Source organism: Pelodiscus sinensis, chromosome 1 (assembly GCF_049634645.1).
Source record: "Pelodiscus sinensis isolate JC-2024 chromosome 1, ASM4963464v1, whole genome shotgun sequence".
Classification (NCBI taxonomy): domain Eukaryota; kingdom Metazoa; phylum Chordata; order Testudines; family Trionychidae; genus Pelodiscus; species Pelodiscus sinensis.
Genome location: NC_134711.1, coordinates 112,615,539 through 112,631,754, shown reverse-complemented (window position 1 = coordinate 112,631,754; position 16,216 = coordinate 112,615,539). Strand labels below are relative to the sequence as shown.

Genomic DNA, 16,216 nt, shown 5'->3' with positions numbered 1-16,216 from the left:
TGTAAAAGCATAAGAGTGGCTGCCAACGTTTATTGATTTACTTTCACAATTAAGATCGTCTCAAGATAGGAAATAACCTGCTGCTGTATTCATCAAATTTTAATGAGTTGTCTTACTTTTGATAGATGGAGTAATTAGAGAATGACATCTGTGAGGAGCCTCATGCTTTCTATTCTGAAACTATGGGCAATAAGTTAGCGATTAAGCACCCTTTATGCCCCTGAACTTTCAATACATTTACTTGGGAATCATCTGAACCACCAGCATGTGAGTTCAATGCTTTACAAAAGATGCAGTAGAATACATGGCTGGTATGTTATACCAGGGTGTTGAGATTAAGAACAAAGAAAATGGGTTGAGATTTGCAAAACCAACAGGGCTATTTAGATACACATCTTCTACTGAAATTCAGAAGCATGCGGTTAAATTCCTTGCCCCCAGCACCATATCTTACTCTGCAAATAGTCATTGACCTCAATGGGTGCATCAATGGTGCAAGGTACAAATGCAGTTTGAGTAAAGGTGGCAGAGTCTCATCCTTAGTCAGTGATGAAAAGTTGATGCTGCAGGCAACATAAGGGTGAAATTGAACTTCAACTCTAAGTTGAAACCAAGCTCTAGCTAAACCTTTCTTTTCAACTTAACATATTTCCTTGGTCTTTCACTCTTCACATACTTCCAGCTGCTAACAGAACCCTACATGTGAAGACTTTGGGTACGACTAGACTGCAGGGGGGTTTTGGGATAACAGAAGTATCCCAAAAAAACTCTACTATGTCCAGGGAACGCGTTTGCTCTTCCGCTTTTTTTTTTGGTTTGGTTGGTTTTTTTGGGTTTTTTTTTTTTTTTTTGAAGAGCAAACGCACTCTTTCGGAAGCCCCTGTATTTCTCGTTCTATGAGGAAGACGGGGCCTTCTGAAAGAGGGTTTTTCCTGACATTTGGCCTAGTCTAGACGGCCCAAATGTTGGAAAAGCCTCTTCCAACACAAGAATCGGAAATGGGTACACAAAATGTGGCGTGCATTTTGCGTACATTTTTCCAGCAAAAACTTGTAGACTAGCTGTACCCCTTGTGTCAAGATATTGTCATATTATCTGCATCCCACTTACAAAAATCCCCGTATTCCCCATGACATTGCCAAGCCAATTCTATACATTCAGCCACCTGAAAGTATTTATTATAAAACTGATCTTCCATGTACTCTTCTGAATTGGTCATGAATCTAGCGCACAGTTCTTAAATATGAATTTTGTTCATGTACCCTTGTTAGATACAGTTAATACAGGGGTGGGCAAAAGCCTCACAGTGGGCTGGAGCCGGCCCACCTAGGGCTTTGATCTGGCCCGCAATCCAGTTCCAGGCCCCACTGCTAGCAAGCAGCTTCGGAGCAGGAGAGGGATTTGAGCCCTTCTAACTTCTTCTATTTAAAGGGCTCTCATGCCTAGCAGCCGCAAGGAAGACACAATCCCTTTAAAAAGAAGCAGTTGAAAGGGCCCCCCTTCAAAAATTATTGCCCACCCCTAAGTTAATCTGTAGGACTTCTCTATTTTACAATTACCTTTAAAGCACCAGGAATTGTTTAGAGCAAAGGAAATGGGCATCTTTTGTTTACATGTCCAAAATAGTTCACCATATTCAAAGCAATCAGTATTACATATTGCTTGACGTCCATAAATTTGATCATTCCCATTTGATCCTTTTCTCCCTAGCAACATGTTAGAGGCATGGGGAGCTGCATGGTCTTTCGGCTGTTTCTGTTTAAAAGGCTCTCATGTTCCCCGCAGCTGCTAGACAATGCATTACCTGACAAGTGCAGGGAAGGCGCCAGGCCTTTAAACAGAAGCACTTAAAAGGGCTTGCAGCTCCTGGCACCTCTAGTGTGTTGCTAGGGAGCCAGAGCCATGAGCCCTTTCAATATTTAAGAACAGGTTAGATAGACATCTGTCAGGGATGGTGTAGATGGAGTTTGGTCCTGCCTTGAGGGCGGGGGGCTGGACTCGATGACCTCTTGAGGTCCCTTCCAGTCCTATTATTCTATGATTCTATGATTCTAACTGCTTCTGTTTAAAGGGCTCACCTGCTGGATGGCTACATTGCTTGGGAGTCACCTGGCAGGCGCAAGCCCTTTAAACAGAAGCAAGTGAAAAGAGCTCACAGCTCTGTCCCACTGGCCCATTGCCTGGGAGCTCCCCAGAGACACGAACCCTTTCAACTGCTTCTATTCAAAGGCATCAAAGGTCTGGCAGCTGCCCAGCAGGCACAAGTTAGCAGTGGGAGCCAGGAGCTACAAGCCCTCTTATATGAAATTTAAGCCTCCACCACAAACAACTCTGGGAGGAGGCTAACCCCCGGAATCCTCCCCTCTGCTCCAGGTCCCTTCCATAGGCCAGAAGTCAGGAGGCAGAGACCCCAGGTCAAGCAAAGGTCCTGGTAAGGTAACTCTCAACCTCCCCCCCCCCCTTCCACCTGAGGCCCCACCCCTTTCGGGTCGGCCTTCAGCCACTTCTGAAATTTGTGAAGTGGCCCCCCTTCAAAAATTATTGCCCACCCCTAAGTTAATCTGTAGGACTTCTCTATTTTACAATTACCTTTAAAGCACCAGGAATTGTTTAGAGCAAAGGGAACGGGCATCTTTTGTTTACATGTCCAAAATAGTTCACCATGTTCAAAGCAATCAGTATTACATATTGCTTGACGTCCATAAATTTGATCATTCCCATCTTTCAATAAGCCACCTTTTGCTACTGGTACTGACTGTAGAACAATATACAGTTGTACTTAAAATAGCTGCCAATTTTCAGAGCATCTCAGATTGAACCTACGTCTCCAATAGATTTTATCCTGGGAAACGGTGCAGCTAAAAAGATTGTGTAACACTGAAAAAAGCATGTGTCAGAAAATATTAACTGAAGTTTCCAAGATCTGGATGTATAAGTAGTTGACATCTTGCTCTGCTTCACTCCTGTAGTGAAGTTTCTCTTATATTTCCTTAACACTTAACAGGATCTAATTTTATTTTGAGAGTTTCATCTAGTAATGGATAAGTATTAAAATGTTTAGCTCAACAAGTCACTTAGAAGTCTTCAAGCAGAAGTGCTAATGGGCATCATAGTTAAGGTCACAGCTCGTCAAAAATCCCAATAAAGCACATATCCTTTTGAAATGTTGATTTGATTTAAATCAGTATTTTCCCAGAACATATCAACTTTGTCAACATTTTCAGTATTAAAATTAGCAAAATGACTTTTTATTGGAAAAGTTGAATTATTTTGTTTTGTTGAGGAGAAATATTTAATTTCTATCATTTTGATGTTTATTATAATTACATATAACATATATAAGTCAAAATGCTCAGTCGTGCCTTGTCACAATATGTCATTTATATATTTTGTTATGCTAAATATAATAGGAAATTACCAATTTTAAAAAATGAAATAAAAGTCAAAATTTAAACAATTTTTAACATCTTACTTTGACCCAACAAATATTTAGAGCAATTTTTGATTCACAGATAATTTTGCAATTTCACCTTTTTGTTCCAGTTCAGAACAAAACTATTTTGAATTGTCAGAAGTTTCCAAGGAAATTAAATTCTGAGTTTCAACCAGATGTTGTTGAGATTTTCAAAGGCAACATCCAGCTCTTTCCTTTTTAATGGGAGCTGTATGGCAAAAACTCCTAGTCAACTTTGCAAAACCTCAACCCATTATTGCCTGCCTGTGAGTGAACACAGGACTGATGACAGTTAGTGAATGTGACTTTCCATTAAGAAGGATTATTTCAAAAGTGATTCCGTGGTAGTCCAAACTCATCAGGTTTGGAGTCTGGTCTGTGTAAGCCCCTCAAAATATTCTTATCCAAAACTTGTGAGTCTACAAACCTGTAATGAGAATCAAGTGGACTGTTTTTTTTCTTAAATGGCATTGTCCCATTCTTCCAGTGTGAACACTTTGATCATTCATTTCATTTTCATGTGACTGATATATTTTTAGGTCCTCAAAAGTTCCATTCTAAAAATGAGAGGAGGTTCCTGTGAGGTTCTTTTGTCTTGACCTTCACAAGAATCAGTTAGCCCATTCCTGGAATGATACTGTGATTTGACTGTAACATTTATGAATTCTGTGTGAGACTGTGAACCTTATGTATCTGTGTCAGTCTGCAAACAACATGTTGAAAGTGCAGCTTTTTGCCTTCTGCATGTTCTCTTTACTTCTGTTGGGTTGAAATTTTAAAGGATGATAGCAAAAGAATTACAGTAGATAGGCTACTTGAGAATCAACTCCGATCATTGGAAATCATTTCATGGTGTTCAAGATTAGTCGTTGCCCTAAAGAGGTGGTAATTAATTAAGTTATCTGTCAGGGGTTTGTGCTTATTTGGGGAGGCTGGCAACGGTATCGCCTGACACAGGGGAACTGGAGGGTCTGAAAGGATGCAAGCCATTCTGCTCAGGGTCCTTTTTCTACAGTCCATGAAGAAGGAGCCTTGTATGTAACATCTAATGAAGTAGGAAACACCCTGCCTGATGGAATCCAGTTGATTCCCCAAGGCCTCACAAGGGAATGGTGAGCTTAATAATAAAGGATATTGAGGTTTAATATTATTGTCTTACATGTTTTGTCCTGTCCTGTGCTTTACATGATTAAGTATAAAAGAGCATAAAGATGTTGTTAGACTACTCAAAGTCTGTGTGTTGACTGTTTGACAACTACTGCATGCCCAGTAATAAAGCAAAAGCTTCACATCCTGTGGGTGAAGTTTTTGTGAAAGGACTGTGTTTAATTACTGGGAAGTCTCCAGGGTGAGCAGTGTGCCCAGAATGGACAAGTGAATGAGGGGTTCTGATTCTCAGAAAGGGGTGTCAGATAGAAAGCTGATACCCTGGGAGTTTGTTTAGTGGATCCTGAGTTTTGCACAGTGGCTGGACTGTGTTCAAGCTGCCAGGGGCTTAATGTTCTTTAGAGGATCCAGAGACTTGGATTGCCCTCACAACAGTCCTAATGTTGACTCCTCACTAGCATCTGTGACAGACACACAACTTTTACATACCACGTAACCATTTCTGTATCCCTATTATATAACCTGTCTCATCAGAGCTTTTATGAATGCTGCAATACTTGCTACTTCCTTCAGCCAACTTTTGATTCTGAGCCCTAAATCAACCTAGGCTTGTTTGTGAAAGTTCAGCTCTTTTGAATTTAATAAATTGCTCCACCTATATGTTGATGCCTTTTGTGGCAATGGTGTCAGACATGATGCCATTTTTCCAAATTATTCCATTACTTTCATATGATTAAATTGTCTGTATTAGGCTATGTTACTCTCCTATCACTTATGATTACCTTTCTTGGTGCTTATGTTGTATTGCTACTGGTGGCACAAGTAAAGTAGTTCTTGTTGCTTTAGAAACCTACAGTGTTGTATACTATCGACCCTCTCACCTGATCAGGGAGGGTCAATAATTTTGGGGTTAAATGGTCACAGAAAAAATAATGGCAGTTACTGGAGATGTAATAGGAAATAGGTGGATATAAATAATTGTGTTGATATGCTTTTATTATAGTTAGTAGCCTGTTGTATTGGCGTGAAACCTAGGCCTTCTCTATGATTACTGGGAGATTGATGATGCAGAGATCGATCTCCCCAAGGTTGATTTAGTGGGTCTAGTAAAGACCCACTAAATCAACTGCTGATCATGCTCCCTTCAACTCCAGTATTCCACTAGGGTTGTGAGGAATAAAAGGAGTTTCTCCCATCAAAAAATGCCATGTACATCAACTCCAGCTACACTATTCTCAGAGCTGAAGTTGTGTACCTTAGTTTGACTTTGTACCATAATGTAGACCTGGCCTAGTGCAACAGTCTTGGTTTTAATCAAGCCAAGGTGGCCCAGGAGAGTGGGGGAAGGGAGTTAGCTAAAATCATATAGATCTGAGGACTTCCCCAGGTTACAACTTATGCCTTCTCTTGTGCAAGTAAACAGCTGACCACAAGTTATACAAATTACAGGAGACTCAGGGGTCATCTGCAATATGTTAACTGGGCAGTTTGACTCCAGCGATGTACAGGAATTAAGGAAATATTGATGCAACATATTAATATTATAAGCAGACAATTAAGGAAGTCCATAATGCCACATATGGATAATGGACAGGTATTAATCTTGTTATGTTCATGGAAGATGATCAGATATGGGTCGCTTAAAGACAGATTGTAAAAGATTTAGTCTTCTACTTTAAATCTGGGAATCACTGAGTCCTTGAGACTTTGTAAACTGACTCAGGACCAACTCTCCACTTACTTTTCCTTCCATCTTTGCTTCGAATGGCCTTGTGATGGAGAGTAGAAGACTCAACACACCCCTGCTGTAGATCTCTTGGTCCTATCAGACCCCACACCAGGAAAGAGCAGTAGAGGTGAGTCCTCGGGCTGCCTAAGAGCTGCTGGACAGAATAGAATCCGTTGCTAGCTGGAGCCTGGGGAGCAAGAAAGGCGATCCTGGCTAGCTACAGGGCTTGACAGTGCAGTTGCTGTCAGGAGCCAGGAGAGCAAGGAAGGTGTCCCTGGCTGGCTGCAGGACATAAGCAGGACTTCAACCTTGAGGTGAAGGTGCTGAATCTGCAGGCAAGTGGCCTATGGAACAGTAGTAGCAGCAACCAAGTAAAAAGGGACATAACATATGGCTGCTATTTGTAGGGCTTCTGGGTTGGGACCTGGAATAGTGAGTGGGCACAGGTCAATTCCCACCAACCACTCCTAAAATGGCTATATAGGTCCAGAGCAGGGGCTGAAGACCTGAAGAGAGACTTTTTTGGACTTTGCTACCTCCTCTTTTCCCTTTTTCCCACCCAAAAGGGGAGTGAACTGTAAAGAGTGACTCAGCTGGAGAGCAGGGATCAACTGAGGCATGCCAGATGGAAAAAGTCTCCAGGCAGGAAGCCCAGAAGGCATTGCTCCATTCTAGAGTAAGGACTGTTTGAGAGCTTAGCCCAGAAGGGTCTGAGGACTAAGCCCTGGAGGATCTACAGAAAGAGACCAACTGAGAGTACTGTGCTAGGCCCCCAGAAGAGGTTTGTTTTGTTCACATTTGGACTCTGTGAGACTCTGCTGGGGGCCTGAGTTGCCAAAGATCCACTGAGAAGGCTAGTAGCTAGTAGAAGGCATTGTGAGCAATGTAGAGGTAAAAGATAACAGACATGCACATATCCAGTAGAGGGTGCTCACAAGAATCGAGAACCCCATCACAGGTCTCCACAATGTAAGACTGTAAGTATGAACAATGCAGGAAACCACTTTATTTACTTATTCTCCTTAAAGACAACGCTTATGAGAATGACACCAGAAGTCAGAACCAATTAGCCAATACTGATATCAGCTACACCCTCATCCCTCAAAAAGTTAAGTTCCATGATGAAGTAAGGATATTCTATATCGACTAATTGGCTAATCGAATAGTCTATGCATTTTGCATCAACTATTCGAATAGGCGATAGGCCGATTCCGCCTTTGACTTCAAAGGTGAAAGCACAGTGTGGAGCCTGGGACTCCAGCTGATCCTGGGCTCCATGCAGCATTGCCTCTTTGAAACACCACGAGGAGCCTGATGCCAGGCTCCTCTCAGCATTTCAAAGCACGTGCAGCCCACGGTCAGAGGGGCAGTCCCCATCTTATCCTGGGCTCCATGCGGCGCTGCCTCTTTGAAATACTGCGTGCAGCTTGGGGACATTCTAGCTGGCCCTGGGCTGCATGTGGTGTTTCAAAGTGGCCCCTTCTCTCCCTCCTACCTTCCCCCCAGCTACCTCTTTCCAATAGAGGCAGCGGGGGGGGGGGGGGGGGGAAGTGACTATTCGACTAGCATTTGCTTATCGAATAGTTGACTAGTCCTTCACATCCCTATGATGAAGGGTGCTAAAAATAATATCTCAACAACATCTGGTGCAAGGAAGGAAACCACCTTGAACTGGTTGTTTTTAAACCAGCTGAACCTGGATTAGGTTCTGAAATCCAGCCCTTGTTCTGTAACACCAAAGCAGGATGACACTTGAATTGTGATGTTGTAGGGCTACATTCAACAAGGTGTGTTATGTGGATGTTATGCTACTCATGCTTTATCATCTTACCACCACTCAGGTTTACTGAAACAAAAGCCTAAACTATTTTGCATTCTGCGATCTGTAGTTCAGTGGTACCCATGCTCTTCTGAAGTGGTTCAGAACATACTGAATTAGATTCAATGAAAGGATAAAATTTGTAAATTACCCCACTGAGCATGGAAGATGTTGATCCAACTGCTTAAACCTTTTTTGGATCATGCTCCATACTGCTAACGTAGGATATTTTTTTATTGGCACAGTTGATCAGCTATCAGTCACGTGGAGTCTAGGCTACATTAATCACATTTTAACTTATCGAAGGAGGATGGTATGAATATGATGGTATGAATATGATAAAATAAGACTTCTTTAAATCTGAAGAATAGAAACAGATGACGGGTGTCAGTGATATTTTTGATGCAAGCTGGAAAACTGATCTCTCTTGGATCTTTTACCTCTCCTGACATTTTAATGGAAGAGGTACAAAACTAAGCCTTCCTCCTTTGCTAATCATTTCAGAAAAAAATGTATCTAAAAGTAGTAATGCAAATATGTAAAGGAGGAGGGAGGGTCAGAAGGGAGTAAAGTCCAGATTGCCTCTTTCTGTTAATATCTGAGGTACCAATATTGTCACTTGAATTCTAATTTGCCTGTGTGATTAGCACCAAACTATGATATTGCCAAAAGATGTTTTGTAGTCCAGATGACAGTGTCCACTCATACCTGTGTAACCAACAAGGATTGGAGCCAGCATGTAATGTATCTTAGATTGGGGAGAAGCATTAATTATATCCTCTCACTTGATTAATTGATTAAGCTTGCATTGTTATTGCTTTCCTATTGTACTACTGTCTGAAGACCCCACTTAAGATCTGGGCCCCATTGTCCAAACAAAGAGCAGAGAAGGAGCATGAGGGAAAACAAACTCAGAGAGAAGTGACTTATCGAAAGGTACATAGAAGGTCAGTGGCACAGCATGGAATAGGAGCCAGGGCTCTTGATTTCCAGTCCAGGGGCTTATCCACTGGCGCATGCTGCTTGTCATAAGAGATGAAAAGAGATCTTCCATCTCCAATAGTATTAATTTAGTGCCCTTTGCAAAACTTAGTCTCAGGGACTGGTCTCTTGGAAGTCAAAAACTCCACAACGCACAGGAGTGGAGCTAAATTCATTTTTCTTATAATTCAGTAATATTTTAATGACATGTTTTCTGTTTGGATTCCCTTGTGAACTCAGTTCCATTACAAAGCTCCTGCTGCTCACATAGTTAGACCAATAGATGTAAATAATCCAACAGACAGTGTGAACTCTGCTTTGACAAGCTGTAGTACAGAACCCCATGCTTGCTTTTCCTTTCATCAGACACACACACTCTCTCTCTCTCTCTCCTTCCTTCTTTTCTCGGCCACTGGGGGATGTAAAATGAAAAACTGCCTGATTGTGAATTATGACAGTAAAAGTTTATAAGCTACTAAACTGAAGTTATGGTACCTGGGAGGTCAGTCAACTGGCAATGTTAAATGATACGTTTTAAAACTAGTTCAGAGATAATACCACAAAGGGAACCACACATGCAGAGGTGAGGTAGTGCTGTTCTCTGACAGGCAAAGAGACATCACTGTGCAGAACAAAGTCTGGAAGAGGATGAGGGGAAACTATGGTACCGATTACAGTTGATCCTTATTGATCCAGAGAGATCTAAAGGGTACTGCTTACATGTGAAGAGAGATGTTTACAATGATGAGGTCGGGATGAAAGAGTATTAGAAAGAAAGAAGACAAGCAGAGATCCTTCTTTCATTCCTTTGACTGGTCACTCTAACTGAAATTGTTCCTTTCTCCTCCACACTTTAATTCAGTAAAGTAGGTCTTGCGAACTGAGCTACGAATGCCAGCAGACAGCTTAGGTTGATGAAGGCTGTTAATTTTGCAGTGGCACAACTGCAAAAAAGAAAACTTTATATTTCTCCTTCCCCTTTTAGCAAACACTTATGAGGGGAGCTGATTTTTTAATACTAGAGAACTTTATATTAGAATTTTTTTTTCTTGGCCATAAACAGGCTGTGTTCCCCATTAGAATAAGGACATGATACTGCCTTGTAGTGTTTTTGCTCTGATATTTTAGCTCCTCTGACACTCTATGCTTTCAGTTCAGTTTTGTGTGTAAACCATGTATGATCATCCTTCTAGAACGAACTGCTAGAAATCCAGTCAAACTTAATGTCTGGCTGCCTTCTGTGAAACCCAGTCTCCTCTGTTACCAAGTACCTCAGCAAACCTGCTCCTGCAATTGTGATGTGCCCAGCATATATGACAGGCAGGGGGAAACTTAAAGTATTGCAGTTATGACCCAAAACACCTCAAGAACTTGGTGTATGCACATATGTCATTGACCTTTACTTCATGGAGTTTGAAGGGCTGAAATTTGTCATAGACTCTGTAATACTGAAAGGCCAACAGGTTTGTGTTTTTAGATTATTTACAAATAGATAATGTATACAGCATGAAGAGGGCCAGAAAGTCCTAACTGTTGCAGATCCATTGCCTTTTGTTGCTTAACACACTGGCCAAAATTTCCTGGGTTGTTTGTTTTTTTGAGACTGGTGAATGGTGCAGCTGCCAGACCTGAAGACTGAAGACGTGCTGAGTGACTTTACCTTCTCAGAGTACCACATTGCTTCTCACAGAAAAAGTTTGGGAGAAAATGTGTATTTGTTCCAAGCATTCCGTGGGGGTAGTGGAAGAGACTGGGACTTGCTGGATGAGAATATTGGATTGCTGAGCTGGCAGGGTTGCAGATGGCTGGGTAGACAGATTGGGACTGGGAGCCAGTAAGTAGGAGGGAGACTGAGATAGAATGAGGAGCTACCAAGATACTCAGACTGGCTGGGCAAGGAGATCAGGACTAGGAACCAACGTGGAGGGGAAAGAGGAAAGGTGCATTTGGCAAGAAATTGTTGTTGCAAGGAGAACTGAGAGTTGCTTGACAGTGAACCTGAGACAGTGAGCAAGAGTTAGGGGACACTGAGACTGAATAAAGTGTTCAGGGAGGAGGATGGGGACTAGGAGCCCAGTAGGACCGGAATGAAGGAATGGCTAGAGGCCATGGTGAGGGAAGAGACAGCTTTGATGAAGAGCTGAAAGTGGTGGGTGTGGCTCTGAGAGTGGCTGGATAAGGCGATTGGACTGGAGGGAGAGGTAGACATGGGCAGGAGCAGCTTGAGGAGAGCAGCCGGCAATTGGCGCCTTAGGCAGAATGCGCGATTGGCACCCCCACCTCCATAGCCCTCAATGGCATGACGTCATCATTGGGCGCTGCGTTAAATGTGGCGCCCTAGGCAACTGCCGAGGTTGCCTACATCCACGGGCCGTCCCGAGTGGGATTAGGATAAGTCTGAGGAGTGAAAAGTGGAAGAAAGTAATTTTTGACTCTGAGATGCAAGGCTTAATGGTGTTGTGAATAAGTCCTGTGGGCACCTATTGCTCAATGAGGAAGAAAGAAAATGCTGAATAGCTTCTGACAAAAGGAGCACCATTCATTCTGTGCATTCAGCAAGTGTCCTGTGGAAAAAATAGTATGCAAACATGTCATTAAAGAATGCATCGTAATGCATATACACAAGGGTTTTATTTAAGGTTGTATGGATAACCTGAATTTTGCTATTCCCATTTTCAAATACTTGACTTTGCCACCTTAATAATGTTCTCTGAAGGCAGATGCTTTGTGTGTGATACAAGCATATAGAAGATGATCAGGGGAAGAATAGACCAAAGTTCAGGGTATCAACTAGACACCCAGGTAATGAGGTTGTATAAATATCTATGATAGACCTCAAAGCCCACATAGCTGTAGGATCTGGGTGTTCTTGCACAAGCTTATATTTCAGTAACTTACATGTGTCCTACCTCTTAAGCAGCTGAATAGACTAACTGCTTCAAATATTTGCTTCAATAGGCCATTGGTTCCCAAACTTCCTAAATGAGGGTAACTTGGAGAGATTCTTTTTCTTCTTGGCTTCATTAATGGTGATGAACACCTTGGGGTTCTGGATCATTTCACATAGGTAAGTACCAGAAAATGAGGGTCTGACATTTCACTAGTTTGTGCAGGATTTCTCATTAAAATTAAAAGGGCACCTTACAACAAAGCCATGCTAGATGAGCAGCCTAAACGTAGTTCATCGGATTACCATGCACAGAGTCAAGTTCAGGATTTTCTCTCTTTCCCCCTTGTGGAGAGACAGGACTTGAAGCTACTTTGACTGTGATAAGATTAAAAATGAAAGGCACATTATTTGTAAAGGGGCCTAAAATTCTGTGATGAATGCAAACACTGAAGATGGAAGGGAACTGTGTAGGTGAATATAACTATAGTGAGATGGAATAGAGCAAAAGAATGCATAAGGAATGTTCCCTGCTTCTCACCTGTATACTGATGTCAACTAGACTCCCTGGTGGGAGATGGTGGAATGACTCAAAGTCACTCAAATGCACAGGGGCAGATGACCGTTTTGTGGGGCCCCGGGCAGCATAATTCCGCGGGGCCCCCCCCCTTGCCACGGCGCATGCGCAGCGGCGCCACGGAGCATGCGCGGGGCTTTCTGAAGCGCGGGGCCCGTTCGCCCTGCCCTATATCCGCCCCTGCAAATGCAGGAAGCAATTCTACATTTTCAGTAGGCCATAGATATTTATATAATCTTCAGTTCCCAAACAGTGACCTAGAGGACCACCAATAATGTTTGCAAAGCCTTCTGGGGACATGGTGCTGTCTCTACCTCCTTGTTTCCAGCTGCTGAACGGCATTATCATCCAAAAATACAATAGATACATAACTAACATTTCCCTGTAACCAACAGTTGTCATGGGGATGCTTTTCAGCCACTCACAGAAGGACAAGTATCCCACACCACTGCAAAAGAGAGAGGCCCAACAGAATGAACTTTCTATTAAAATGTGATTCATACTAAGAAAAATATAGAAAACTCTTGAGATGAGTTGGACTTTGCTAACTCTAATTTCTTCTGCTGGAAGGCTGGTAAAAGGGCACTAGGTATTCTTCAAGTGAATACCAGCAAGGGAAATGTGCTTCTTGTAACTTGGCTTGATTAAAAATCTGACATTATTTTATTACAGATTTCCTCTAGCTTTGCAACACCATACTGGCCTCTTGAAAACATAAAAATGCATATCTAATCCAAATTTGAATTTATACCAAGAGGGAGAAATGTCTAGTTGCTAATCAAGAAGACGAGCCCTGGATTCTAAATTTGATTCTGATTCTTGCGATAGCAAAATTTCTCCTCTGTGTACCTCATTGTCTCCCATATAAAATATATCATTATCCACACGTTCAGTAAAGTGCTTTGAGACCCATTGCTGTGCAAACTATTCATAAAGTAGTCTACTTTTCCTAAGTGTTAATTTCTTTCATGCCCGCTCCTTTAAATTATCAAGACTATTGACTACTATCTAGTTTTTCAACATCACTTTTCATCAGTAGGTCGCAAAGGAGTTCAGTACTATTATCTCCATTTTACAGACGAGGGAAGCTGAGACACAGGGAGAGCAGTGACTAACTCAAGGTCACTCAGCAAAATCACAGCAGAGCAAATCCTTAAAAACAGGGTCTGTATCTGCTTTATTTTTTTTATTTGCAGATACAGCAATCTGGATCAAGAATATGACCAAGGGTTCAGAGGAAACACCTTTGAAAAGAAGCTTCTGAAGCATGAAAAGCATCCCAAATTTTATGACAGTGTCCTAGAATATTCTTCCACTTTATCTCCTTTGCAGACAGCCTTATAAATTTTTACCTTTAATTGACAGAACTGGCATTAGAGTGCAGTCTACCTGATTTCATGCAGTCAGTCATCTGGTATGTTTTAATGAAGCTGACTATGCATTTATGAAAGGCTTTAGCACAAATATTCATTTGCTGTTATTTTTACCAAGTACCCCAAACCATTACTAATGTAGGGCCTGTCCCCGTAGCTGCTCTAGCCACTTAACTCTGGTTGCTGTCAATGAGAGCTCCATGAGCAGAGCCTTTTAAAGAGTGAGAGGAAACATATAATGTGTTAACGTATGTATTTAATTATGACTTAAATGAATAAAGTCACTTTGAAATTTCTTTATCCAATCGTTGTCATATTTATATATAAACCATTTTACTTTGTTTGGAGACAGTGTTGCCTATTAGAGCAGTGGACTGGACTCAGGAGATTTGTTGTGCTATTTCCAGTTCTGCCAACAACCGGCAAGATGACCTTGGACAAGTTGTTTCACACCTCTGGACCTTGATTTCCCTCTCTGTAAAATGGGGATAATACTGGCCTCTTTTGTAAAGCACTTTGAAAGCCACTAATGAAAAACACTCTGTGGGAGAGTTAGGTGGGACTATTGTCATTATTTAAATAACAATTGTAAATTGTTCATTAAACTCATGTACAGAAACCACTTTACTCATTACCTCTGGAAACTGCAGCTGTTTAACAACCTCACCTGGCAGTAGAGTTTTTAAATGTAAGAATACTATAAAAAAAAAACCTGCAGTTAGGAAAATAACTCCCTATTTTGGAATTTGACATGTTGTCACTGGGGCCACTAATCATTCTCTTGTCAGCAGTGTCAGGAGATTTTAATGACTACAAGTAGGTGAGACTCTTTTAAAATCTCACAGGGAATATGGAACAGTTACGTTCACAGTTCTTTTCCCTAACACTATGTGAAGGGTAGATTTGCTAGATAGGGTACAGCTCCACAGGGAGAAAAAACAAAAAACCCAAAGCAGTGATTCCGAGAGCCCCAGTTAACTGATTTGGGATTGTAGAATGGGGTAAAATTAGCTTTGTAATCATTCAAGCTTGGGCTGGAGGTTGGGGTCTGAAGTCCTGTGGAGGTGGGGGCTTCGAACCTAAAGCTGAACATGTACACAGCAACTTTTAACTGTAGTGACATCCCAAATCAGTTGACCTGATCTCTGAGATTTGCTACTGCAACATCATTTTTTTCTGTGTACCTACAGTGGTTTTGAGAGAAGAGAATTGCCATCTGAAGATGTGACAGGTTCTTTCTTAATAAGGCTTGTATCCAAATACTGACCAGACCTATCATTGTTTGGCTTGTGAGATCTGATTTAATCCCTCAGAAAATCTACAATGTTGTCAACCCTCAAGATGTTTTATGTATTATTTTTGTTACAGTAAGAGCCTACTAGCCACACCAGGGACCCCATCATGCTAGAGAAAAGAACAAAAAGATGGTCCCTGACTCCCAAAGGGTATGTCTACACAGAAAAGTTATTTCAAAATAACAGCCCTTATTTCAAAAAAACTTTCCTAGGGTCTACACAGCCAAACCGCTATTTAGAAATAAATTCAAAATAGCAGCGTGCTTATTTCGAATTTGGTAAACCTCATTCTAATGGGGAATAATGCCAAATTTGAAATAGCTATTTCAAAATAAGTGCTGTGTAGACAAAGACCACATGCGAACCCAGGAGCAGGTTTGCATGAAAATCAAGTTGGTCCAGCGAGACCCTGAGCTTTCCCTTCCCCTTGCTTCCCCCTTCCAGCTCCCTCCTCCCAGATTTCCTCCTCCCCTTTCCCACCCTCTCTACTCCCCTCTCCTCCCTCCTTTCCCCAGTCTCACCAGAGTTTCATTTCCTCCCCCCCAGTTTTGTTAAATAAAGAGAGTTTGTGTTCATGAAAATACGTATATTTTATTTGACATCAGGAAGGGGGGTTAGGGAGGGGTAAGTGGAAGGACGTGAGAGAGGAATGAGGCACAAGCCCGCAGTGGAGCAGACCAGGGAGTCTCTTAGTGCTCCTCAGGGTGGAAGCTCTCCCGCAGGCCCTCTTGGATACTGACAGCCTCCCAATGGACCTCCCGCATGGCAGCCTGCAGAAAGTGCAGCCAGGCTCACAGCAACGCATCCAAGAGAAGCACCAGAGTGCCCAGGGGCAGCTCTGGCTCCATGTTGCAGAGTGCTGTGGTGTCCTGAGTGAGGGCAACCGGAGCATGCAGAGAGAAAATACTTTGCTGGCCCTTGTTGAGGTAGACAAGGAAGCAGGGAAACCTGAGAACTGTCTGTCCGGGGGCAGAAATGCATTTTGTGTGTAGAC

General features: G+C 42.1%; 1 protein-coding gene across 3 annotated transcripts in view; it reads left to right on the top strand.

Annotated features, from left to right (window-relative positions):
- SLC15A5 (solute carrier family 15 member 5) overlaps nucleotides 1–14,217 on the top strand; it is a 59,013-nt gene extending 44,796 nt beyond the window's left edge. For all 3 annotated transcript variants that reach the window (XM_075919730.1, XM_075919731.1, XM_006130325.4), the window contains 2 exons: nucleotides 12,049–12,157; nucleotides 13,751–14,217. In XM_075919730.1, the coding sequence (XP_075775845.1) occupies nucleotides 12,049–12,157; nucleotides 13,751–13,898 (257 nt within the window). In that variant the 3' untranslated portion in view covers nucleotides 13,899–14,217. The remainder of the gene's footprint in view (nucleotides 1–12,048; nucleotides 12,158–13,750) is intronic.
- Nucleotides 14,218–16,216: the final 1,999 nt, after the last annotated feature.